Source organism: Aythya ferina (genome assembly GCF_964211825.1).
Source record: "Aythya ferina genome assembly, chromosome: 18".
Taxonomy (NCBI): Eukaryota; Metazoa; Chordata; class Aves; order Anseriformes; family Anatidae; genus Aythya; species Aythya ferina.
The window spans coordinates 2970450-2997390 of NC_140317.1; the positions used below are offsets into that span (position 1 = coordinate 2970450).

The window sequence follows — 26941 nt, forward strand, 5'->3', positions numbered from 1 at the left end:
GAGACTTTCCCAGCCTACTTTCCCAGCTTCCAGCAATTAGTATTTGAAGGACTTCCTGAGCTGCCAGTGCTGTCCTTGAATTTAATAGCCCCCAATGGATTTGTTTCACATGATCTCGTTCCAGTTGTTCTTCAAGCCCCTGCAGACTTTCGGCATCTGCTGGGTCCCTCAGCAGGGAGCTGCAGGGCACGGAGCAGCCCACTCAGAGCATTGGTGGCCAGTCCTATGGAAATCCCTGAAAAAGGGATCAAACGCAGAACTGCTGAAGCCAAGAGGACAAAACTCAATAACCTGGGCAAAAAGGTGGCTTGAAACTGCTTTAGATGTAGGTTCAATACAGGAGCTCGCAGCAGGTTAGCTCCTTTTACGTGCTGTCAGCATGCCAGGGAGCACAAATCACAGTTTCTCAAAGTGTCTGAGTATGTTCTGACACACAGGCATGTCCCAGCTGGGAAGCACAGTTGGGTTTTTGGCTTTTGGAGCTAGTGGGTGTATTTTGGTTTCATTGAGGCCAATGGGGATTTTCTCCAGTGACTTCAGCCTGCCTCTATCAGTGATGACAACTGGCTTGGAGTTGAAAGAGAAAGTTGGATAAAAATTTTTCAGGGGCATGAATGCAGAGTTGACAGGACTGAAATATTTTACAAATTCTTCTTGGTTTGGTGGAAAACAAATGGCAGGAAGAGTAAGTAAGTGTCTCCAAAATCTATTAGACCTCTTGTTTTAGAAGCTTGCTACATTGAAATGCCTGTGTCTTCCCTTCCATTTCTTTCCTTTTTTTTTCTTCCTTTTTTTTTTTCTTCTTGAAATGGCATTTCAAATAGCTCTTCCACTATGTGATTGTCCTTATTATGATGCATCTGTGCTTATTGCTCTCTTTATTGCCCCGCTTGCACAGTTGTTTTAAAACAGGATTGTTTTCCTAATCCCAGCCCTGCATGAGTCCCAGGCTCACTGACGGCAGTGCAGATTTCTGTCCCTTCACCTTTGCATTCAGAATCTTCCATTGTTCATGGTCTTCATCACAGGGCAGGGAACAGGAAGCCACTCCCTAAAATTGTGATGATGGAGCAAAGTCCTGGGGTTAAATGTGTTCACCCACAAGAGAGGACATACAGAAAAAATCTAGTCTTTTGGTGTAGTTTGGAAAGGCTTGGTTTAAGAGCAGTTTAGTCCACCTGGCCTGGGGCCACGAGAAGGAACAGGATGATGTACGAGTACTCTGGACCAATGGTGGCAGAGCCTGTGATGTGCTGGTTCAGGTGATGCCACAAACACAGTTCAGTGAGGCTTAAACCCTGCCAAGCCTCAAAACCCATTGCTGCCTTGCTAAAGTAGCATTTGAGCCTCTTAATGTTACAGGAGGCACAAGTGCTCTCCTAACTTCTCGTTGCTGTATTCTAGAAACTGAAGCTGAAGCATTGTAACGGTTTTAAATGATCCCATGGAAAAGGTTCAGATTTTTCACCAAGTGTTTACGCAATCCTTTAACCTTACATCTTTCCCAGCACCGCCTGTGGCAAGTCTTGCTTGTACACAAAACATTTCTGAAATTGATTCCAGCGCCTGCTTTCATTTAGGCAGCAGCCAGCACAAGCCACACTCGTACAGATGAGCAGGACAGGCCCCTTGGTGGGGAGCACGGTGCAAGTCCCCATCCTGCACGGGGCTGGAAGGTGACGCCATCTCCAACAAAACCCCAAAGAGCTCCCTTGTGAATGTCATCCCTCCCACCTCTCCTGCCTGACAGCAGCCAGCTGGTGCCTCGGCTCGAGGAAGGAGCAGAGGAGCTTTGCCTCCAGTGTCCCACTGTGAGCTCTGCCCCATCCTCAGCCTCCTGAGCTGCCGCGACAACACGTCTTCAGGTGGTGTTTTTCAGAAGCCCTGCTCCGTTGGGATGATGCACCTTTCCAAGGTCTGAGAAGCACTGGGTCAATGTGCTCTTCTCTCCGGGCTTCCTCCACAGATTCTAACCTGCAACTCACAGCCAAAATTGGCTTCATTACCCTTAGGCTGCTCTTTTCCCTGACTTGAGTTTCAGCTGTTTGTCCTGTGCTTTTGGCACTGTTTTCAGGACTGAGGCTGAGCTGCTTTTGCTCTACCACACTCACAGAGGAGCTTGGGTGCAGCGCATGACCCCAGCTGCTTTTCACCATTGTGCCTCTTTTGCTGCGTTTTTGGGGAATGGGTCAGATAATTTACCCGGAGGCAGAGGAGCTGAGATCTCAGACCCATAAAACCAAACCAGAAGACTGTCAGACTGTCTCACAACAGACTAGCTCATGGTCCTTGGGGACGAGCCCCTTCTCGCGCTGTGTTTGCGCAGCCCCATTCACGGTGGCTCCTTCTGCTCTGCAAGCAGCCTACGCGCCCAGCCCACGGCAGCAGGGCGGCTCGAAATAGCCTCATTAGCGAGGAATGTCCCGATGGCGCTCCAGATGTTGCAGTCCTGCGGGGCTCGCAGCCGCCGATGGCCCTGGCTCCGCCGTCGCGTGCAGCACCCTGCCTGGGGTGCAGCAGCATCACGCAGCATGGGGACATGGGGGAGGAATTTTTCAGTGGAAAGGGCAAATCTCATCCTTTGAAAGCAGGCCGGGCAAACCTTCCTCTGCGCTGTTCAGAGCCCGCGTTGCTGGAGCTTGGCTCGGCGGCATCGTGGCAGGGCTAAAGCAGGGGCTGGAGCACGGTGTGAGGCCGGGGGCCCCTCTCCAGCCCCTGACCCACCTCCCCCAGTCGCCTCCCCTGGGCGCTCCCAGTTCCCTCTCGCTGGCCGATGCGTGCAGTGGGACCGCTCGTAGGAGCGCGGCGGAGCCAAAGCCCGTGCTGCAGGGAACACGCCTGTGCTTGCCAGGAGGAGGGAGCCAAGCACGCTCCTCTCCCCCTTTCTCCCAAGATTTACGGTTCTGGTGGCTGAATGCCGAATTCTCTCATCTCTGCAGCAAAGCAGGACTGGTTTGGAGGTGGTGGGTGAGGAAGGGAGAGGTGAAGGGGAGGCTGGGGCAGTTCTCAGGATTCATTTGGGGTCTGTGGGGGTGTGAGTGCAATGATTGTATCAACAGATCGTCTGTGTTTGAAGACTGAGCGAAGGCTGCTGTATAGAGTGCAGCCACCCCTTCCTCTGAGCACCTCAGATCCCCAGGTTTTGTGAAAATCAGTTCCGCAGGACTTGGCTTTCAGGTGCTAATCTCCCAAATCAACTGCTAGCGCAGGGACATATCACACAGGGGTTGCTTTCCTGGACACAGCCCCCGTGTGTAAGTCAGAGCCAAACTCCCCTTTAACTCGGCACTGCCAGCTGCCCCTTCCCCAGCCCTGTCCCTGTCCCACGGCTCCCTGTGCTGGGTGAGGGCGGAAAACCCACGGCTGCCGGCACCGCATCAGCAGCCTGGGGAGCATCCAGCCACAGCCCGGCTTCCTCCAGCCTCGCAGCTGCTCCGAGACACACGGACACGGCCGGACAGACACACGGCGCCGCGCTGAGGCTTTGGGCACAGCCCCAGGGAAGGGGAACCTCCTCCCCCCGGATCGGAGGGGGGCACCCCGATGGTCGACATCCCCGGGGCGCGGCTGGACTCCCCCATGGGGTGGGGACCCCTCGGGGGTTCCCAGATGGGAATGAGTCCCAGAGCCAGCATCGGAGGACAAGGGGAGGAGTGAGGGGAATGGGGATGGCTGGGGGGGGCGATGCACATTTTGGTGCCCGGGCTCTGCTGCCGCATTTATAGGAGGAGCGGCCGCAGGACCCTCCCTGTCCCGCAGACGCAAGCGGGGCGGTGGCTCCGGTTAAAGGGGAACCTTGACAGCGCCGCCGCCCGCTCCGCGCCGCGCTGCCCGCTCCGCACCCTGCGCCCCGCTCCGCACCGCTCCGCACCGCGCCCAGCGAGCCCCGGTTCCGCGACGTGAGTACGGCCCGGGCCGGCCGGAGGGGACAGGGACCGGGACCGGGGAAGCCACCTCGGGGGTCTTCGAGGCTTAGGGTGTCCTCCCCTTCCCCTCCTCCGAGGGGAGATGGGGCGCCGTAGGCACCCCCCACCCCCCGAGAATGGGGTCCGAGGGAGCTCCCTGGGGAGAGATGGGCTGAGATAGACGACCCCCCCGCCTTTCCCCCCTCTTTTCCCCCCGCCCTGGGGGTCCCCAGGGGAGGTGGGCAGGGGAAAGGTTCCCTTAGGGAGAAGGGCTGGAGGGTTTTGCCCCCGTGGTCCCACGGGGAGGGGATCCGGGACTTCCTCCCCCGGCGGAGAGGGGCCGAGATAGAGCCCACCCGCGGGGGTACCGAGGGGATCCGGGCCGGGGAAGCACCCCCACCCCTGGGGGAGAGGGATCGGAGCCCCCCAGCCCCGGCGGAGAGAGTCTGGGGGAGCCCCCCCGTTGCTCTTCAGCAGAGGGGTGCCGAGGATGCCCCCCGGGTGAGAGAGCTTGGGGGAGCCCCGAGGAGGGGATTTCTGGGGAGCAGCGCAGGGGAACACCCCTAAACCCCCCCGGGGAAGGGCCGGGAGGACCCCCGGGGCTCCCGGGCTGGGATGCCCGCTCCGCCGGGGGGGCTCGGGGAGCAGCCCCGGGGCCGGGCGCTGCCCAAGCATCCCCCGCACCGCTCCGGGGCTCCCAGCGGGGCCGGGCGGGCTCCTGCCGTCTGCCGAGCGCCTCCTGCTGCCCTCGGGGCTGGGACTCACTCACACACACACACACAAACACCCCCCCCAACTCAACAGCATCTCCCTTTCCCCCTCCAGTTTTGCCCCAGACCACCGCCAAGATGCTGCTTTTGCTGCTGGGGATCATCGTGCTCCACGTCACCGTGCTGGTGCTCCTCTTCGTCTCCACCATCGTCAGCGTAAGTACGGCCACTCCTCGGGCACTGGCGTGGCACGGGAGGGTCACGCCGCGTTATTTTTTATTTGTGGCTCATTTTCCAGCCTGGCTTTTAGCAGGAAACCTTTGCTTTCCGATTGCTGTCTTGCTAGCAGTGGGATTTGGGAGGGTTTTTTTGCACAGAAAACTCTTCCTGTGTTTATGTTGTCGGATGTAACCGGTGGGTGTAGCCGTGTGTGGCAGAGGATGCTCAGCGCATCCCCGTTGGTGTTACGGCATGGAGAGCTACTAGAGCCAAGATCCCCATCAGCCTCCTTTGGCTCACATCAAGCAGCCTCAGAGCACCCAAACCCCCTCCCTTGTGGGTGAAACTGTGCTCCCCAGCTGCTAACGGGATCGGCCCGCAAGACCAGTACAGCCAGTCTGAGCAAAGCCCCTTGAAATGGGGCTGTTTTGGGCACTGGGGCCTCAGCACCAGCGGTTTTGCTCTCCAGACCTGCTCCTTTGGGGCTGTGAGTTAGGTGCAGCATCTCCTAACCCAGATGGACTCCTGCTGGGGGGGTTCAAGGTGTAAGCTTTGTATACAGTGGGAAAACTGAGGGCTGGGTGCTGCGCGGGGTTCCCAGCACCTTCCTCAGCCCAGCGCCCCGTTAATACCTCCTCAGTTTAGAAAGAGGTCTGACTTGGTTTTAACACAGCAGCTTCATGGAGCTGATTAGCTCCAGGCTTGCTTCATCAGGTTCTTTCCATTTTCAATTTTATTTATTTATTTATTTATTTATTTATTTATTTATGGTAGTAGTAGTGGAAGACTTTACAAAAATCTTCCAAGTCGTTAGAAATCACGTGGAAGCATTCAAATTGCCCGGCCAGGCACCGGGACGGCAGAGTGGAGGGAAGTGCGCGTCCCCTGTGAGACCTGGCCCATGTTTAAAGCGAATAAAGAGCTTCTGTTTTTCTGCCGTTGAGGCCAGAGCGGCTAAAAGCAAATATCGGTATTTACTCTGCAAAGCCCTTTCTAAAGCAAAGCCTGTGCCCGGGAGCGCAGGGGCCGCTCTGTGCCGAATCTGTGGCCAGGGCGTGCGGTTCCTGCTCACGGGGCCATGTCTCTCTTGCAGCAATGGCTCGTGAACGGCGGGCAGACGGCAGACCTGTGGCAGAACTGCTCCTCCGGTGCTATCTTCCAGTGCCTGACATCGTCCACAAATGGTGAGTGCTCCCCGGCTCTCAGTGATGTCACTGCCGTTCACTTTTCTTCTCCTCTCTTGTGAAATCAAGGGGCATTTGCCTTTGTGGGTTATTTGTGGTCTTGCCTTGCCTCTCCCTGCACCCCCTGAGGCTGGCTGTGGAGGATTCCCTGGCTCCTAACCCTAAAGCTGCCCCGTTCTTTGCTGCTGGGCCAGGCTGAGGTCTGGGGCCTCTCTTCCCCGTGAGCAGCGCAGGTGGGGATGTGCTGAGCACTCAGGCCCTGCCTCATCCCATGGCCAAATGGCACCTGCACGTTTGGGGATGCTGCGTGGCACATTGGGGCTTGGCTGGCAGAGGTGCTCCTTGCCAGGTGAAGGCTGATGCCCAGCCGGGAGTTTTTTCCAGGTTTCTGAGCTTAGCAGGAGAGGAGTTGATGCTCAGATGCTGCGGCACAGAGCTCCCCGAGCACCTGGAGGTAGCTGTGATGCCAGGTCTGTGCTCAGGGAGTCACACAGGTCTGTGCCTCAGTTTCCTCAGAAGACAGGGCTTGTGTCAGTGGTGCTGTGCCCGGTGCTTGCTGGTTTCAGTTAGCCTGGATTCGCTTTCTCCTGGGAGTGGATTCTTCCAGCGTGACCTCCAGTGAAACTAGTAGAGCACCCGGTGGTTCAGACTGGTGTTGCTGGGAGCGTGGTCACAGCCCCTGGGCCAAAATCATGCTCCTGGCGTAGGAACAGTGTGATGTGATGTGGTCTTGGTGTGGTCGCACAGAAGGGTCTTGCAGGGATGGGAGGTGGTCAGAGCTTTTGGGGGTTCATCAGTCTCCCCAGTCCCCAGTGTGCTGGAAGCAAAACACCCGCGGGTACCCCACGAGGGGGATGCTGAAGCTCGCCCTGCGAGGGAGCCAAGGCAGCACCGTGGGTCTCTGCTGACGCCTGCTGGTGTTGGGGCTGGCCAGGGAGTGCTGGAGCCGGGCTGGGGCCAGGCTGGAGCCTGCTGGAGCCTGCTGGAGCCTTGGCCTTCAGCAGCGGTTGGCTGGGGCTCGCAGCGGCAGCAGGCGGCTTCGCTGCCGGTCACGCGTGCTCCAAAACTGCTGACTTTGTGCTTGAAAGAAAAGGCAGAGATTTTTGCCCCAGTCTGTAAAAACCTTCCCAAATCTTTTGCTTCACAAACTGCATTGCTTTCTCTGGGTATTTGCAGGGTGCTGGCGAATTGTCGGAGGTGAGAGGGGCCTGTCCAAAATGTGGGTGGGAAGGTGCCCCCCATGTCTGAGCATCCTAGGTGACAGGAGGCTACGTTGTGTGCCCTGTTTCCAGGAGCTGCTCAGAGAGGGTCTTCCCTTTGAATCCTTCTCAGTGATTAATTTTTATCATTAAAGGGGCTGTAGGTAAGATGGGCCAGCTAAAAATATGTCTGAGCAACTAGGGTCTGGTTGAAAAGGTGCCACAGCGGGCTGCTCTCTGAGTGGAGCTGCATTGTGCTCAAGCCTTCATTTAAAGACCTGTGCACAAGCCTTCATTTAAAGACCTCTCTCCCAGCTCTTTTTTATAAGACGACTCTGCTCTGGCACCAGGAGAAGGGGGTCTTGCTTGGGTGGAAGCTTCTGCCCCATCCACCCCATGGCCGGGGTGTGGGAGCAGTCCCAGAGCACCGGTGTTCACCTGCTGGGACCTTGGGTGCAGGATCCAGACCTGCAAAACCAAAAGATATTGCCTAGGCTTATGCAAGGCTTTTTAAATCTGCTTTTAAAAGCTTTCCAGTGAACCCCCTTGCTCCCACTGCCCCTATGCTGCCAGGGCAGATGCTGTTGGACACTTTTGAGGGTGACAGTGGGACACGGGGCCTGGGGCATGGTGAGAATGCTGTGGCAGGGCCACCTCCGGGGCTTGTGCTTATCCTCTGCCAGATCCACGCTACACTCCTCGTACTCCCTCTGCTAGGAATATGCTTACTTTCAAAAATATAAATGATCCTATAGCAGCTACCACAAACCGTTCCCATTTAAACTTCTCAAAACACAGGCTGTGCACGTTACGCTGGGCTGCAGAAAGCCTGGAGAATTCATGTCTCTGTGCTTGTGCCAAGGACGGCGCTCAACGGTTAATCTCAGCATGCCAAGGGCTGCTCTGGGCTGCGAGCAAGAAATCCTCACTCAGGAATTTGGCAGAACTCAGTCTTTACGTAGAAGCAGTTGTTTTTCCTCTGGCCATCGTAGTGGCCACTGTCGTGCAGTATTTCTTCAGCTGTTTTTTTTTTGGGAAGGAGCGGTCTGAGCACAGCGCTCGGAATAGGTGGAATTAGGTGGGGCTGGGACTCGTGCTTCCAGCATGCACGGGGTTTTTGGGGTTGTGCTGAGTTCCCACCTCCACAGCAGCTCTGAGCCCCCCGTGCATCCTTGCCAGGAGCCTGCGTGGGGAGGGCAGGAGGTGGAAATGCCGGGCGGGGGGCAGCTGCCCACTGCTTCGCTTTCCACAGCTGCCTGCTTGTTGCTTCGCTTTCTGCGTTTGCTTGTTAGATAATGACTTTTTTTTTCAAGAGGCCGAGAACTATGGAAAAAATGTTGCAATCTTTGCTTCGTTTGCACTGTCAGACATTCCTGGAAAAGACTTATCTCAAGAATTCAGCTCTGAATCCCAGAATTGTGCTCCGGCACGGCTGCGCGCCAGCCCCCAGCTGCACAACCCTGCTGCAGCCATGGGGCGAGTGGCTGGACCTGAGCCTCTCAAGTGCTCTTAAACAGATTCCACCCCAGATTTTGCAGACAACAATATTTTTTTCCCTCCAAAAATGGCTTTTTCTCCCCACATCTGATTTTTTTTACGTACGCAAGAAGATTGTTTTTCTGCTATCTACTGCTCTTTCTCTGACTCTGGGAATGCCAAATGCAGGGAAGCAGTGGGGACCTGCGGGACATCCTTCTGTAACATCATGAGACATCTTTCCTGTTGTCTCCTCAAAGTTTCTCATGTTGCTGCTCTGTGGCTTTCACATGACTGGCTTGTTCACAGGCAGGCTGGTGTTTTGGGGCTTTTTCAAAGGGAAAAGAAAACCCCAGACCTTGGGAAACATGCAGAGTGCCAATCCGCAGGATTACTGAGAGCCGTACGATGTACTCACCAATTTGCTGATGTGACAGCCGCAAGCAAAGCATGTGTGGGTCACCCAGAGCAGAGACCTGCCCTGAGGGTCTGTTCCCATCGCTGGGGATTGCTCTGCTCCTCTGCACACCGACTCCTGCAGAGCCTCTTTGCTGCTGGGCCATTGCAGAGCTTTGCTCTGTCTCTCTTCAGTGCTGCAGGTGGCTTTTAACCCAGCGTAAAGCCCCACCAACAGTGTGGGCTGCCCTGGTCCCCTGTTTCTGCAGGAAGCATCACTCAGGGAAAAGCCATGCTCGTGGCCAAGCACCAGCAGGACACAGGTGTGATGTTGGCCAGCTCCAATCCTGCACAGCAGAAGCTGGTGGATGGGACTGTTGGCAGCACTGCTGGTGCCTGAGGTGCTTCTCTTTGTGCTGGAGGAGGCAGGAAATGTCTTCCTCCCTGGCATGAGGTGGGGACGCATCTGCTGACCCATCAGCGCTTCCCAGGAGGAATTGTGCTGCTGCTTCTCCACTTCAAAATGCACAGCAGGAACATCCAAACCCCTTGCTTGTGCTCTGCCAGCCCTGCCCCAGCACGGCTTTGCTGCCCTCGTGCTTTCCAGCTTTTTTCTTCCAGCGATGCTGGACTTGTCTGACATAGGATAGGTGTAGAGGGATGGAGTTGCTGCTTAACTTGCTGTAGTCCTTCTGGTGACTAAAAATGATGTCACAAGGCTGCACTGAATCCTTGCCCTGAGTAAAATTATTTCTGCAGTTCTCATTCTGTTATTGATAGTCAGTATAAAATATCTGGATAAGAGGATGGGGGCAAATTCCCTTCCAGCCCACTGGAATGGCCAAGGCTGCAACGACTGGGTCAAGCTTTGGAGAATTTGTCACTGGGGAGGGGACACTTGCTGGAGCAGGAGGGTGATGCCCATGTTGAAGAGTGCTGAATCTGTTACAATGAAGCCCTGCAGTAAATAATGGGTCATCTGTGTGTGATAATGCACACCTGTCATTATGCTTGAGGTTCTAGCCATTAGCGGGCCCCATTGGGCTCATGGAGCACATGGGTGGACATCTTGGCTTATGGACATCTCTGGGCCTTCAAGGTCTTCACAGCAGAGCAGCAAAGAGCCAGATTTTAGTCCCAGCAGGGTGAGGACCTGGGGCACCCCCTTATCATCAGTGGTCGATAACACTGGCCTAACTGGGGCAGGATGAGCCCCCTCTCCACCAGCTTGCAGGTGACTGTAGCTCGGCATTTACAAGTCTGTGATGAACTGTGGGGTATTCCAGGGGAGTATTTTGCATTTCAGATTGGTTTCTACCATAACTGTGTTGCCTACAATATGAAAGGGGTTTCCTCTGCTTAAAAACAGGCTTTTGCTGTTGCCTGTTCTAACCAAGCGCATCTGGTGTGGGAGGTTAGGAGTGGTGCTGCTTTCCCTGCTCCCGACTGTGTGGGGTCACCTTTCCGGCCCTGCTTGCCTTGGCACATGGAAGAGGAGCCAAAGGGAAGAAGAAGGCAACGTGTGAGAAAGCCAAGGCTGTGAAACCAGGATGGTTGAGGGTCTGCTGCAGTGTGCAGTGCCGGGAATCCCTCAACCCAACAGGTTTTGGACTTGGATGACTCTTGGGTGTTTCCATGGCACCGCTGGGTCAGGGCACCACTGCTACCCATCCCCAGTCCTGGTGCCTGGACTTTAACTCAGACCTTTTGGAGGCCCTGAAATGATGCATTTATCAACTCCACTTGCTCTCAAGCACAAGCCAGAAAGAGGTCTCCACCCCAATGGTTTTGGAAGAAGAGTTGGACATCCTGAAGCTGTTGGAAGGTGTTCTGCATGTTGCCAGCAGCTTTGCACTGCCTTAGTGGCACCGGTTTTTGCCTCTGTGGGATGTGAACCTTGATGGTCTGATGGGATGGCTGCTGTGGTCAGTCTTGAGGCTGAACCATGGAGATGTGGTGCCACAGAGCTGGTGTGTCTCTGAATGCTACAGCTCTGGGGAGCTGCGGAGCCGTGGGGACTTCTTGGATGAGGTCTCAAGGATGCACCAAAAGAGAGGATGGACAAGAGGAGAACAGTGCTGTGGGGGCTTCACCTCCTAAAGGAGCTGCACAGAGGACTGGGAAGAACTGGGACGGAATTGCAGCACTGTGCTCCGCCTGCAGCCTCAGTGCTTCCACCTGCTCACCCCCCGCCCTTGCAAATACCTCAGGAGCTCTTTAAAGTCCCCCTCTTGGGGGATGATTTCCAGGAATGCCCCAATCCATCACCCTGTGCTCCTTTCCAAGTAGCGGACAGGTGAGGACAGGCAAGGAGCAGCTGCTGAGTGCAAATCCTGCTTTTCCCAGCTAGAGCAGCCCAGAGCACAGCCAGGGAAGGTTTGGCTTTGTGTGGGTGGGACCGAAGTGAAGGGAGTTATCACATCACGGAGCTCCCCATAGCAGGGCGAGGAGGCTTTGAGTGGTGGGGACATGGGTGGTGGCTGGGCTCTGTGCTGCTCAGGGAGAGCACAAAAGGTATCTGGGCTTTTTTGGCATTTCTGGGTTGAAGAATGCTGAAATATACCCCTAGAAGTTTAGCCTAGTACCCAGGCTTGTACCTTTGTGCCGGTGGATGCTCGTGTTGCTGACCTTGCTGATCATTAGCTCCCAGCACTGATGGAGCAGCTTTTCCTTGCTGTGTAGTTATGAATTTCCTTTTCTTTTCTTTTCTTTTTTTTTATGTGTTATACTCTACAGGGACCTTCTTAGTGGATGTTTTCTTCCCCAGAAGTGGCTGCATTTTGAGGGTGCAGTGCATTTGCAGATTGCAAGAGGCAAGACAGATGTGCAGTGCTATCAGCTGCAGTTACAGCACACGGGTGGTTTTAATGCATAGCACAAATTTAGTCATGCCTTACGTCAAGTGCATAAGCTGGCTGCTCAGATTAATGTTTCTGTGTTTGCACTTTATTCTTTCTCCTTGGCTGGGTCCAAAGAGGATTGAATGTCTGTGACAGAGAAGTGAATACAACCCTGGGGAGCCAACACCTGTCCTTTATGGCCATCTACTCCTGGCCAAGGGCACATTTCTGCCCATCCCACCCCATCAACCCTGCTCAGCTGCACCCCTCGGTGGGTGTAAAACCTCCCTTCAAGCAGGGTGAGGCCCTGCTGGAAGGGGTAGGGTGAGCTGCTCTCCTGTTGGGGGATTCAGCTGCAAGTTCTGCTCCAGTTTTTTATTTCTCTGGAGAAACTTGCTCTTCACCATCCTGGGGGGAAGCCTTTTCCCTGCTATAAGCGGTGGTGTGAGCACATCAGGGCTTGCGGAGCTTAGGGAAAATTTAGAGTTTCTTTTCTAAACACTTGTTGTATAATTTCTGTCTGAGAGGGCTCTAAAACTGCCTGTGATGGGTCCTCTCAGGAAGCGGTGGGCAGGGTGTTATCTGCCCTTTCCACTCTGTTCCCTTTTCTTCCTCCTCCTGAAGAACAAAGATATAAACACAGAGCTGAGCAGATGCAGGAGGAAAATGGAACAACAGCCTGGCTGCCCAGGGAAACCACAAATAACAGCCTGGGAGTAAACAGTGCTGACAGCCCCGCCGTGCAGTTCCAGGGACCCAGACCTCCCTGGGAAAAACCTGTTTTATTTCTTAAAAGTCTAGAGGTAGGACGCAGTGCTAATAGCAAAGGAGTTGAAAGCATATGGGGTTGAGGAGCTAGCAGTGCTAGGTGCAGTCATAGAGGTGCTTTCTAATGAATTAAAGGCAGTTAACTGTTGTAAGACAGCTGAAGTCTGTGGGCTTGGACTTGCTGGGAGCACAGCAGCCGCACCTGTGGGGCTGAGTGAGGAGCTGGGGACCCTGGCCCTTGTTTTGCAAAGGAGGCCAACAAAAAGCTGGATGGGGGCGATCCCAAAGCTCTGCTCTGCGGGATCATCTCCCAACTTTCCTGCTTGCCAGCTTGTGCCATGGCCATGGTCTGCTGTGGGGCAGCACAGCTGGCTCCTGAACGCTCCTGGTCCATGGGGGGCTTCCCCTTCCTGCCTTTCAATTCCTCCGGCACAGCTCTCTATGACAATGGGATTTTGCAAGCCCACATAAATCACTCACATTCAGAACCAAAAAAGAGGCATGGGGAGGCGGATGCAATTAGAAGAGCAGCTCAGCTTTCTGTCTAGACAGCGTTCGCCTAAAATAACCAGCAGTTGGAACATCCACCTCTGGATCTGGGCAGAAAGAGCTCCTCTGGGCCCCAACCCCACAGCTGTGCAAATGCCAAGAGGACCGGGGTGGGGGTCTTTCTATGCTGAAGCACGGAAATGGGATGGCAGTTCTGCAGCTGGACACTCTCTAACCATGTTTCTCTGCTCCCATCTGAGCGCTGATTTATGACTTGATGTTAGCATTGCCTCTGGCATCGCAGCTGGCTGAGCATGGCTGGAGCTGAGGGGTTGGGGTGACCCAGGTGGGGGGTTCCCTGCCCAGCCAGTGACTGATAGATGAAATATATGGGATGTTTTGTGTGCTTGTCAGTGTGAAAACTGCACTGGGCTTTCCTGGAAGTGATGTTCTCCTGTCCTAAGGAATTACAGCAAGTGGTGCAATGGATGTGAACCTGCTGGCACTGGAACAAGTGGAGCGCGGCAGCTCTTCAGCAAGTTGATGCTGCAGAGCAATATGGCATGGGAAGCATGAGAAGGAAGGGAAGGAAAAAAGCTGTCTGCAACGAGCAGGGGCCACTACGGGTGCTTTGTCTGCCTTTGGGAGTGGGGCCTGCGCTTGGTCTTTTGTGTGAACAGCAAGAGGCAGGACGCAGAGACAGGAGATAGAATTTACGATCACAAGTCAAACGAGGCAGACATTACCAAATCGCACAGGATGTTCCCTGCGGGCATGGATTTGCTATTCTCTTGTGGAGCCTTTGCTGGAAGGGCTCAGGCGTGCATCGTCATCCCCGTGCTGGCAGGAGGCTGCGCCGTGCCCTCGGATCCCATCCAGCCTCACCTCTGCCTCAGGCAGTCCCAAACTGCCTCATTGCTGCACCAAGTGTCAAAGGCTACTATGCCAAAGCATATCTTTGTTTTGAAGTTTTGCTGTGTTTCAGGCTTTTTTTTTTTCCCCCATAGAAACGCTGTGTGCTGCAGAAAGCACAACCTGGGGAGCGTAGCTGGTGGGAGTCTAACTGTGGCAGGAGCATGGGGCTGGTTTTCGTGGTGAATGAATTCATGCTGTATCCTTAAGGACCTCTCTCAAGACGTGCAGGAATGCTGAGAATATCCATGTTGAGCCCAGTCTTTTTAAAGAAAAGCAGTAGTATTTGTCACCCCATCCTGGTGGCGAGAGGCACTGCCTCTTTCTGTTTATGGGATGGAGAGGCATTTGCCTTGTTTATTTATATATATTTTCTTACTCAGGGAGTTACACACCCACTAGGCCTGGAAATAGCTGGGCAGTGACTCACGCAGGGGCTGGTTTAACTGGTCGGCTCTGGGACAGAGCTGCGTTTGGCAGCTGCTGCTGCTGGCTCCTTCCCAAAGGCTCCTCAGTGAGGGCAGAGGGGTTTGCACTTGCTGCATGTTTGTTCTGCCTCTGAGCGTGGCTGGCTCGGGGTCTCCCACCTCGCTGCACGTGGTTTCGGTGTTCTCAGCACAGCCGAAATGCACTCTTATTTTAAGTGCTTCTCCACTTAGCGAGGCTCTGTGGTTCCTTTTTCCCAGCATCTTGGTCCATGCACATGTTGTCCAAAAGCCCCAGGCTCATGCTTGATGAGAACACCCACTGGCATACCACTGGATGTGTCCATGTCCCCAAAACCATGCAGAAGCACAAATGGGAACCAAGAGCCCCATGGGGTGGTAGGACGGTGGCACAGGGCATGATGCCATCATCAATACCCCTGCTGAGCTTTCTGTCTGTCTTCCCACAGAATGGCTGCAGTCTGTCCAGGCGATGATGATCCTCTCCATCATCTTCAGCGTCTTGTCCCTCTTCCTGTTCTTTTGCCAGCTCTTCACGCTCACCAAGGGCGGGCGGTTTTACATTACTGGGATCTTCCAAATCCTTGCTGGTAAGTTGGGGCTGATCGGTGGGGCTGGCCGTGGGGATGTGCTGGGGATGGGCTTAAAGCAGAGGAGAGGGAAAATGAGGGCAGGAAGGGCAGCCAAGCTGGCTCCTTGGAGGGAAGAGGTACAAATAATTTGGGTCCATAGAGCTCTCGCATTCCCAGGTGGTGTCCTGCCATCAGGGTGTGTTATGCACCATGCTCTTCTGGCCATGCTTCACAGGGATTTGCTCCACCAGCTGGGGTGATTTTGAAGGGGCAGACAAGAGGAGCACCCCTGGGGAGGGTGGGCAGGAGCCAGGCTATTCTGCTGCCTCGTCCCACGGTGTTGGGTAAATGCTGATGGGGCTGGCTTTGGGATCCACCTTCGGGGAGCTGGGCGAGGTTTCCGCAGCTGCTGTTGGGGTGGGGACGTAGTGAAGATCCTGTTTTGGCACAAGAGGATCCGAGAATTATTTATAAACTTGCCATAAGGGGGCCTGGTGCTTCCCACATCAGCAAGGAGCCGCTGGAGCGTGCGGGGTGAGCCAGCTGCCTTTGAACTGTCAGCTGCTATTTTTAACTCTTAAGAAGTCGGCGCTGGAAGCGAGCCACGATTTTTGCACTACGTTGCAGCTCTCCAAATATAGATGCCGTGGAGGCACTGGTTCCATTTGTGTTTCCACGTGTGAAACCAGGGAGGAGGATTTTCAGGTGTTCAGGATAGAACAAGTAAATTCAAGGAGGTTCTGCCTGAAGTATGAACCTAATGATCAGCTGCCTGGGAAGGAGGCTTGCTGTCTGCTAGAGCTTTGGCTGGGAAACTGAAAACCACCCTTGGTCCTGCCGCTAAATCAGGGAAAACTCATCTGCTGAACTTTAAGCAGAGCATCCTCTACATGACTGGCCATCACAAATTCTGGAGCAGTTTAGACCTAACCTTTATTGGCAAATGTGGCATGAAATCTCCTATAAGTACATTTGCTTGGCCGTAATGCAGGTGGTGAGTTCATATCAGTTCACCATCGCTGGGAAGATAGATGTGTCGAAACCCATTACAGCCGTGGAGATGAGGAGAGGAAATGGGCATTAGTAATGCAATTATCTGCTCAGGAACTCATCTAATAGGTCTGGGAGCAGAAGGCTGCTTGCTCTGAAGTGGTTGCAGGTGCATCCTCATCCTTAGAGGAGCAATGGGAACGCAGCCATTGTCCATGCTGTGCTGCATGTCCTGGGGGAGGCAGGGTCAGGCCAGGGATGTGCTGGCTCCTTCCTTGTCAGATCCTCCTCCAGCACAGTACAGAGAATGGGAGAAGTGGGAGATGAGCCCACAAACTTTCCCATGGCCTGGGGGCAGTAGGCAGAGGTTTGGGTCCATGTGGACCACACAGAAATGGGAACTGGTGCCCATCCTTCCTGTGACGCCAAATGTGAGGCTTGCTGTAGGGAGGTCTCACCCACTGGCGCAGACAGCACCGGTCAGAGGAGCTCAGCTCAGTGTGGTCTCTTTGCAGCTTGCTGTGAAAGGCTGGAGAGGATTTCTCTCCTCCCGGGAAGGATGAGGAGGCTCTTCCCTGGGCCCTCCAGGACCCTGCAGCCCCCTCCCGGGGGGACGTAGCATAGCAGAGCTGAGGGCTCCCAGTCTGGGAGCTGGGCCTGCAGTGCTGCTCGGCCTGAACCAGCAGGTGACAAGGACAGGACCGCTGGGTGGGTAAGGGCAAGAAAGAGGGCAGCTGTGCAGGGCCAGGGCAGGAGGCATCCCCAGCACCTCCGCCATGCTGCTTGGATCCATGCCCTGAGGCCTGCTTTAGTTTTCCCAGGTGGGATTCCAGCCTCCAGAGGCACCAGAAGACCCTCAACAGCTTTCTCCCCCCTCACTACTCCTACCTGCTGGATCGTTTACAGTGTAATCACCTCAACTGACTTCCAGCAGCTGTGGAAACCTGGGGCTTGGCCCCATTTCTCCCTCACTCTTCCATGCTTCAGCATCACCAATGCAGCTGGCCAGGCTGTCACCACACACAGCCCTGGGAGTCAGGCTTTAGGTAGACTTTGCCCTCCAGGCCTGTCAAAGCAAGACTGAAATGTGTTCCTCAAATCAGACTGCAGAGTGGTGATGCATTTGTCTTGCACCTTGCAACTACTGAGTGCAGCTGGCTTCACATCCTCGCCTATCCCCCGGGCCCAAACCAGTGCAGATGCTGCAGAAATGCATCCATTGCCTCTGATTTTGCCAAATTCTTCCTGGGGACAATTGCTGCTGTATTTTCTGGAGTCTGTAGGTGACTGGCATGGCCGCACGCCTGCTCTCGGTCCCATCAGCATTGCCAGACAATTGTTTTGCTCTCTTTGCATGGGCCGGGGCAGTGGGAGTTCGCTCTCGTGCTCACAGAATGGAAACTGCCCCAGTGGCGCGTTAATGAAACGTATTCCCACTTCTGCACTTTCCCAGAACAAAGGCTCAGTGTCAAGTGGAATTAGAGCTCAAATATCACCGCTGTTCAATGTAGGTGGTCCCGAGGTCCGTGCAGGGGATGTAGTGCTGACAACAGCCCAGCGACTGCATAATAGAAGTGCTGGGATGGACTGAAAGAGCTTGTTTTCAGGGAGGAATAGTGGTGGCTTTGTGTTGTCGCTGGGCAGTCCCCAGTGCTGATGCTTTGTTTTTGCAATAAAGCTAAAACGCTGCCTACCGGAGCGGATGGCCTGTGGCTGGCGAGGAGGGGACACGGGGGACAAAAGCAGGACGAGCTGTAGGACAGTGGCAGTGCAGGACGGTGCCTGCAGGGGAGGAGGTCGGGTGCAGGTTGTGCCCAGCCAGAGCCACTGCAGGGACTAGGTGGCCCCAGCTGCACCTGCACGGGCAGGTGATAAACTGGGGTACTGAGAAAAAAGCCCCGCTTGTGCCTGACATCTTGCAGCAGCTCTGGGAGGGCGGTTCAGGCTGCAATTGGTGTTTTTCAGTGGGACACTCAGGGCAGCAGGGCTGGTCCTGAGCAGCACCTGGAGCTGGGTGAGGGTTAGCCTAGGTGATGCTCATAGCCTGGTGGTGATATCCCACTCACCTGCAGCCAGGACCCACAGCATCACGTCCCCCAAACCATAGTTTTCCAGGAGATGCAAGGAGGCAACAGGAAAAGTGCTGGCACGGGGCATTATCCAGCTGTGGGTTTCCATCCGGGAACTGCTGCTCACCAATCCCCTTGCTCTTCCCCGCAGGGCTCTGCGTGATGAGCGGCGCAGCCATCTTCACAGTGAGGCACACGGACTGGCACCAAGCCTCGGAAAACACCTCCTATGGCTTCGCCTATATCCTGGCGTGGCTTGCCTTCCCCCTGGCCCTCGCCAGCGGCATCGTCTACGTCATCCTACGGAAGCGCGAGTGATGCCTCAGGAGGCGCAACCGGGGCACTCATGACGTCCACGGAGGAGACGGAGGCGGGGGAAAATAGACGAGAAAACGGAAAAGAAAATTAACCAAAAAAAAAAAAAAAAGAAAAAAAAAAAGGAATAAACCCTCCCACCAAAAAAACAAACCAAACCCAACCGACCCCAAAAGGAAACACTCAAAGGGTTACTTGTTAATTGAGGATGTATATAGTATCTATGGTTTAAAAAACCTATTTATAACACTTTTTACATATATGTACATAGTATTGTTTGCTTTTGTTGACCATATGCTATGTTTTAAAGCCTAAAGAAAGTGCCTAAGGAATTATTACTCCTAACAGTGTAACAAGAGCGCCGTGATTTTTCTCTCATGCAAGCCCTTTGTGATCTGAGCTCTCCTTCCCCACCCCAGCCGTGCCATTGGAGCCCCCCAGCTCTGGCTGCTGTCTTGCTGGCACAGGTTGGTGCCACTCCGCAGAGCAGCAGGGAGTTACGCCTGGTGATGTCGGCCGGAGGCTTGGCCCCTGTTCCTCCTGCCCACTGAGATTTTGGCGGCTGGAGGGCACGGCCAGGGCTGGCGGAGGCGCTTCCAAAAGGTTCGAAGGGTTTTCGGAGCAAAGGACTGCCCAAAGTGCCTAAATGACTTATGTGCCTAAGTCCCAATGCCTTGCCACCACACCCGCTGGGAATTTGGGCTTTTAAATCACTTAGGTTGAATGCAGGCGAGCGCGGGCTGTGCTCCATCCAAGTGTGTGCCCAGGGTGCCGGGGGCTGTGTGCGCCCTGAGCCAAGCCCCCGGGCACGGGCTCTCCCCGCCACGCAATGTGCATTGTCCTTGCCGTGGAGCTAGAGTACCGATGAGCAGGAAGCAAACCCCGTATATCTATGAAATCAAATGCCAGATATATGAAATGGTGCTATCTATTTACCATTCCTTATACTGCTAGCCATTTAACCTTATTCACTGGAAATTCAGTTAACAACCTTGAGGTAAACAACAAAGCTAGAAATGAGAAATAATTCTGTGTAATATAAACGAGCTTTAACTGCTTTTGTACTTAGACGACTTGCTCTTACTATTATTTTTAATAAAGCATTTATAACCGAGGTTCCTTTCCCCCCGCCCCATGGTCAAGAGGAACAGAAACAGCTCGGGGTGGAGGAGCCCTGCTGCCCTTCGCCCCCAGAGCACGATGTCTGTCCTCTGTCTGTGTGTCAGAGAGGTGTCTGGCAATGAATTGAGCGGGCACCTGCACAGACCCTAGGCTGCCTTCTGAGGACTCCAGACACTGCATTGCTGTCGTTGTTTTTGTTTCATTTAGGGTTTTTTTCTTTCTTTCTTTTTTTTTCTTTTTTTTTTTTTTTTTTTTGGCTTTGCTTTTCTGATTTTATACCGACTGTGTGGACTAAGAAGCAATGAAATAAAAGTCAGAATAACTCCGTTGCTTCTGCTTTTGGCGTTTTGGGGGTTAGAGCCAGGCTGTGCTCTGCCAACCTGCTCACATGGCCATCCTGCCAAAGGGCTCAGCACCCCATGACATGGTGCTGGTGTGTGCTCTTTCCAGCTCTGTCCTAAGACGTCCCCATGATGTGGCCATCAAAGCCACACAGCAGGAGCACGCTTGTGCCCTCCCCATCTCCTGAGCAGGAAGGGATCAGGTCAGCACCAGCTGCCCGGGGGGGTGGGTCCATCCAGCTCCACCACCCTGCACAAACAGCAGAACCCTTTCAGTCCTGTGCCCTGAAATGCCCAGAGCCTGGGGGTGCAATTAGGGCTGGGGGCCGGGCATATTGTGGGCAGTGTGTGCAGCTCTGATGGCTGGCACGGAAGCATTTTGCTTCCGTTCACTCATTCATCTGGCTATTAAATATCCTAGCTGAAGCAGCAACTGGTGCTGGCACCAACACAATGGCTCTTGCAACACTGCATGTTGCTAGCATCAGGCCAGATCCCGAGGCACGAAACCCAGCCACATCCCAAGGGGAAGGAGCAGGAGGTGCCCCCGTGCCTCCCTGACCGCTCAGCACACAGCCTGGCATTGCTCTATGACCGCTTGGCCTGGGGCTCCTGGCTGTGATTCCCAGCTGGGATGGGAAGATTTCCCTGGGTGCTCGTTGTGGTGTGTGCTGCCTGAGCCTAGGGAGGGTTCTCATTTGCCCCTGAGCTGCCACATGGCTGTCCCATGCCCCCCCTCCCCGGGCTTGGCACCATGCACCCAGCAGGAAGGACACAAAGGGCCCTTCCAGTCCCGTCTGTGCAGCAGGTAGGAACACAGGTGGGTTTTTTTCCTCCCCTCCCATGGAAAAAAAAAAAAAAAAAAAATCACTTGGATGACTAGCTCAGAACACATAAAAAAGCTGGCAGCTTCCATTTTGCCTCCTTACCTGGTGCTGCTGAGGTGTGCACGAGCAGCTCCCGGCAGCATCCCAGCAGTTCGTGTTTGCTCTGTCACAGGGAAGCCTGTTTGGAAGCGCACCAAAGAGGGTAACTTCCGAAGTGGAGGCAAAGCGAAGGTTTGCATCCCCCGGGAATCACAGCTCCAGGTTGGTTTTCCCGTAGGGAGGGTCCAAAGAGGAGCAGCCACCAATTCCCACCCGAACCGCCCCCACCTGCCTCACCAGGCTTGGCTCAGCTGGGCTGGAGGCTGCGGGCATGCCCCAAACCCTGCCCCGGGGGGGGGGGGAGCTGCTGGGCGAGACCTGCGAGGCACGGCTGCTCTCAGCCCCAGCACCAGCCTCACGTGGCATTGGATGGGCTCTTTCCAATTTTACTTTACTTTATTTTACTTTACTTTATTTTACTTTTTTTTTTCTTATTTTATCTGATTTTACTTTATCTTACTTTTTTTTTTTTTTTTTGTATTTTATCTTACTGTACTTTTTCTTATATTTTCTTTTCTTTCATTTTTTTTTTTAATTTCAATTTCCCTTCCCTTTTATTTTACATTATATTTTATCCTTTTTCTTATTTTATCTTACTCTTTTCTTATTTTATCTTACTTTACTTCTTCTTATATTTTCTTATATATTTTTTGTATTTATTTTTTCTTCCAATTTCCCTTCCCCTTTTCTTTTACTTTACTTTTAATTTTAATCTTTTTTTTTTCTTATTTTATCTTACTTTACTTTTTCTTATATTTTTTCTTTTAAATTTTCTTTTCTTTTTCTTTCAGTTTCCCTTTCCCTTTTCTTTTCTTTTACTTTATTTTACTTTTTCCCTTTTTTTTTTAATTTTTTTTTTTTTTTTTTTCCCCTCTTAGTTCAGCCAATCTCCGCCCCCCCGGAGCTGCTCCGGCTCCGTGCGGGCCGCAGCGCGGTGCGGGGCCGCCTCCCGGCGGCTGCAGGCGGCACCGCGGGGGCGCCGTGTCCCGGGCCCTGCCCTGCCCCAGCCGCCCGCGTCCTGTGCGGGGATAACGGGGGGGGGTCCGGGGCTGCGACCTCGGAAGGCTGGGGGTGGCCGTGTCCCCTGGGCGGCGGTGGGACAGGCGTGCAGCGAAGGGGCTGGGTGGCGGCTCATGGCCCTTGGGGTGGCCGCATGGATAGATGCACATCTCCAGGCTTCTCTTACTGGGAACTGCTGGGTTAAGGCACAGAAAATGGGTAAAAATAAAGCTAACAGCTCCAGTCCCATCTGCTGAGGCTGGGGGTATCACCAACGCTGGGCTGAGCTGGGCTGCATCTTGCACACCCAGCAGGGCACAGATTTGTTGGCAATCCCCTCCTGGTGAAGCAGCCTCTCCTAAACACCATTCTGAGCCTGTACACCTACTGCTACACCCTATGGCCATGGTGAGCAGCCCCTGAGCCCCAGCACAGGAACCTGGCTCCAGGATGGATTTGGGGACCAGCAGCACCTGGCTTGGAGGTGCCTCACCCACACCGGGTGCTCCATTCCATGCTAGGCCCTTCCGGCTCGTTAGATGGCAAAATTCATTAAGGCAGGACCCGGCATTTCTGCCCGATCAGCTGCATGCACGCTTTGAGCTAAATGAGAATCAAAAATTTCAGTGCACCCTGGGAATACGGCCCAATTAAAATGGAGGCAGCCCATAAAACAGCTAGCTGAATGGAACAGCAGCAGGATGGGAGAAGCGGCAAAGAGGGGTGAAAAAAATATTAGGGAAGTTTCCTTAATGTGTGTTGTATCATAAAAGCATTTGTTTAAATGGTTTTCCTAGAGCTCTCAGCAGTAAATACTTCTGAAAAATGCGCTGAGCAAACCTCATCTTCCTCTTTCATTTACTGCCTTGTAAATTGAAAAATTATGGCAGGAATAAAAAATCCGTGCTGCCTCGGAGCAGCTGCCTGCTTCGCAGCCCTTTGTCCCCGTCCAGCCGCCTGTGATGCGGGGCTGCAGCCGGACGGTGGCACCTCGGAGCCGCGGTTCCCTGCTCCTGGGGTCCCAAAGCCACCCAGGATGCTCCAGCCCCTTCCCAGTCCCTTCCCAGCCTCCTGGCTGGAGTCTCCCAGTGAACGAGGGAGGCTCCTCAGGGAAAGCCGGCACCTGTAAGGCCATGCCATGGGTCAGCACCGAGCGTCAGACATGCCTCGGGACAAACTCGAGTCAATTAGCAAAGTGGCCAAGTTTGTTAGCAGCATGCAATTAATTATCCTGTGCAACCTGCATGGAGAAGCAGTGTGAGCAAGTGACCCTGGTGCTGATGCAAATTGTCTTTTAAATTTTCTACCTTTGGTAAATTAGCTGCTTAGTCTTTGTTGTTGTTGCTGTTGTTGTTGTTTGCTCGTTTGTTTGTTTTACTATTAACTAAATAAAATGAACCACATCTAACATTAATTTTATTGCTTCCGTTCAGGGACACAACTGACGCCAGACAACCTGTCCTGGGTGGGCTGCCCACTTCAGCCTGGCTCAGGACAAGCACAAGACTCGGATCATGCATGGTTTGAGCAGGTTTTGTAGCTCCTTTGTTGCTGCTGTAACATTTGTTTTAATTAACACCAACAATAATAAACACAACTGTGCCTTGAATAAAAGCAGCCGCTCCAGCCTTCCACAGCCGATCTCTCCCAGGCACGGGGGGGATTTTCCCCAGAGGGCTGGAGCTGCGAGGAGGTTAGGGACGTACATTTAGATCCATTCAGGACTTGGCTTGGGTGCTCTCCACCTGCTCTCAGAGCCTATGGTGGTTTTTCTTCCTGCACCCCATTACCCAACCCCAGACCCCCACCCTCCAGCCTCTCCTCCCCTCTCTGCTCTGCAGCGCTGACCCCACAGCCCTCCCGTTCTCCCTTGGTCAACTTTTCCCCCTGTAATTATTTAATGTGATTATTGATGCTTCCCTGAGCACGGCCTCTTTGTGCAGTGATTTATGGAGTGCTTCCTCAGCCGTAGGACAATTTGGGGTGCTGGGCCATGATGGGGTGCGTGCAGGCACTGAAATCCCCTGCCTCGAAGGCAGGAGGTGTCTGAGATGCAGCAGAAGCACCCAGGAGGATTTAGCAGGTCTAATCCTGATTTCAGCCAAGGAGGATCCCAGCTGAAAGCATGCTGCTCGGGTGGTGCCCCGTAGGGCTGTCCCCGGTGGGGTTTTGCATTGCCCCCACCCCAGGAGGGGCTGCCTGCAGCCCCCCCAGCCCCACGCTGTTTGCTTGGGTTTACATTCCCGCTAAGCCTCCTGGCATTAACAAGCCACTTCTCCCCAGACTGATGAAAGGATAAAAGCGCCGAGTAGTGCCTGGGTTACTCGCTTCCTGGGGGATAATTCAACATCTTTCCCTTTCACCAAAGGACTTTTCCTGGGGAATTTTTGCCAGCTCTTTGCAGGATGGTTTTATTGCTGGCGCAGGGTGGAGACAGGCTTTATTTTAAAGTGCTTTGGCTGCTTCATTTCTTTGTCGGTTGTGTTTCCTTTCATATATACTTTTTTTTTCTTTTTTTTTGGCTTTCATTTCCCAGGGCTCCCTCTTATCTGCCTTTGGAGACAGCCCTTATAAAAAAAAAAAAAATCAAAACCCAAAGCACTCTCCCTGGGATGCTTTCAAGAGAAAGGCCCCAGCTCCTTTCAAACCTCTTTGGAGAAAAATAGATCCCAACCCTGCACACGCCACAGCCTCCAGGAAAGCCTTTGAAGTAAATTAAACCAAATTAGTGTCTATGATATAGATGAGCAGAGCAGCTCCCTGCTGCGCCACCGGCCTGGCCCTTTGCGTAATCTTTAACCCCGCTCCCTGGCTCCTGCTCGCCTCTAATTGACCGTGAGGCACCTGGGGGGGATTTGGAGGCGATGCCATCTGCCCTCAGTGGGGCAGCGCTTCCTACTGACCACACCGAGGGGATTGGGATGCTCTGGGAGAAAGCAGGGTTAACAAATTACATTTTTCCTGCTCCGTTTTTTGTTTATCTATTTTTTTTTCTTTCTCTTCCCCTTAATGAGACCCCCTCCAGTGCATTGGCTGTGCAGGTGGAGCTGCTCCCCATCCCTTTGCAGCCCAGGAGCAGCAGAGCTGGAGGATTCCCAGCCCCAGTGGTGTTAAAGCTTTGCAGGTTGTGTTTTCCCAGTGCACCCCTTTGTCTGGGTGACCCAGGACTCAGGGAACAGATGGAATTTGCCCACAAGCTGGGAGGAGGTATGCTAGTGTTTAACTTAGCCAAGAAATGTTTGATTTTAGCACAGGGAGTAATGGGTGCTGGGGGGATTTGAGCCTCTTTTGGCTGCCGTGTCGTGCCTGGAAAGCAGCGTGTGACTGGGCAGGCTCAGTGTGCACGCAGGCACTCAGCAGATACTGGTGTCCGGAGCTAATTGCATGAGCAAATCACACCTGTGCACATGTGAGGGAAGTGCTGCACGTGCAAGGGGTCTGCTGGCACCAGGAGGTAACCACGCACCTGAGAGCCCCTGGAGCAGCTCAGCCCTTGGTGCCTGACCCACAGAGCTGGGCTGGCTGCAGGTGCTGCTCCAAACATGCACGGCTCTCCTGGGGGTCCTGAGCTGTGCCCCCAGCCTGGCTGGGTGTGCTGGGCACCAGGATGGGCCCCAAGTCCCTTTGTGGGCAGCAGACTGAGCCCCCTGTGCCTGCTGGGTGTGTTATAGCTGCTTCTCTGGATGCTTTTGGTGCCCTTTGAAGGATGGGTGCAGGACTGCTCCCTCCCAGGGGAGAGCAGGGGGCAAGCACCAGGCTGGGGTCTGCCCAGGTGCCCCAGGCATGTTTAGCTCCTGGTCCAGGGGGTCCCCAGCCATGCTGGGGGGTTGCATCAGGTGCTTCCCTCTTGGGGTTCCCCAGGGCCTTCACAAATCTGCAGCAGGGCCACCCACCCCTTTCCCTAAGAGGTCTCAGTGCAAGCCTTGAGGACACCCCAGGAGAAGTGTCACCATTTTGGGACATCTCCTGCAGCAGCGATAGTCTGTGAGGGGCTCTGAGCCCTGATGGCGGCACCAGCTGAGCTGCTGCTGGCAGGGAGTGACCAGAAGCATCTGGATGTGGCCAGTGAAGGCAGAAATGGAAATAAAGACGTGACATTTGGTGTTAATACCAAAGGGCCATGCTGGGTGCTGCCTGGCTGAATTTTCCAGCCTCAGAAAGGATGCACTGTGGTCCTGCAGGAGCCTGGGAACATTTCCTCTGAGGCTGTGCTTGCCCGACAGCATATGTGGCAATTATTTTGGTCCCTGCAAGCATTCATGTGGACAGAGGCTTCAGAAGGGGCTGCATATTTTATAAGCACGGCCATAAATAAATCATGGCCAAATTACATCACGAAGCAAAAACAAATCCCCGTGAAGCTGACAGGCAAACAAACAAAATCCCTGATCCCTGGAAATGTGCAAGAGCGGGCAGCAGGTTCCTGTGGCACCTGCAGCAGGCTGCAGGGCACCGGGTCCTGGTAGTAAATGTGACATTTGGCCGCTTGCCTGGACTCTGAGTCATGCAGACATCTGCCCTGCTCTCACTGTGTCATGTCAAGGTGGCACAAGTCTGTTCTAGCTTTAAAATCACCTTATTTATTTTATTTTCCATGTGCCTGGATCCTGTGCAACCTGCATTTGGATTTTTCTTATCATGTGTAAGGATTCACAGGCAGGGCCGATTATATTTTGAAGCACCAAAGTTTTGGCTCTGGGCTGAGGATTCAATGCTAACCCACTCAGACTGACACTTAGCAGTCAGCACAGGGGGTGGAATGTTTTGGGGGATGTGTGAGGTCCGTTTCCAGAGGGGATGCACCCTCCCAAAACCCAGTGCTGAGCTGTCTCTGGGTGACCTGCACACACAATGTCCCCTGCCTCTGCCAGTCCTGGGCTGCTCTGCCTGGACAAATCAAGTGGTCCCACAATGAGGCTTAATCCTGGGCAAAAGGAGGAGCCAATAAATCTCTGTGAATGTAAACGATGTCGCCTTTAACTGAGGCCGTGTAGCATGTGAAGCTCTTACCGGGAGGGTGGGCAGCTCCCTGCTGTAAGGTCAGCCTGGGTTATCTGGTGCCT

General features: G+C 53.9%; 1 protein-coding gene across 1 annotated transcript; it reads left to right on the forward strand.

The window, feature by feature from the left end:
• Positions 1-3743: 3743 nt before the first annotated feature.
• PMP22 (peripheral myelin protein 22) lies at positions 3744-19604 on the forward strand. The gene is made up of 5 exons (XM_084492620.1): positions 3744-3899; positions 4731-4831; positions 5928-6018; positions 14994-15134; positions 18327-19604. The coding sequence occupies exons 2-5, from the start codon at positions 4754-4756 to the stop codon at positions 18491-18493; spliced, it is 477 nt and encodes a 158-aa protein (XP_084348746.1). The 5' UTR covers positions 3744-3899; positions 4731-4753; the 3' UTR covers positions 18494-19604.
• The last annotated feature ends 7337 nt before the right edge of the window (positions 19605-26941 follow it).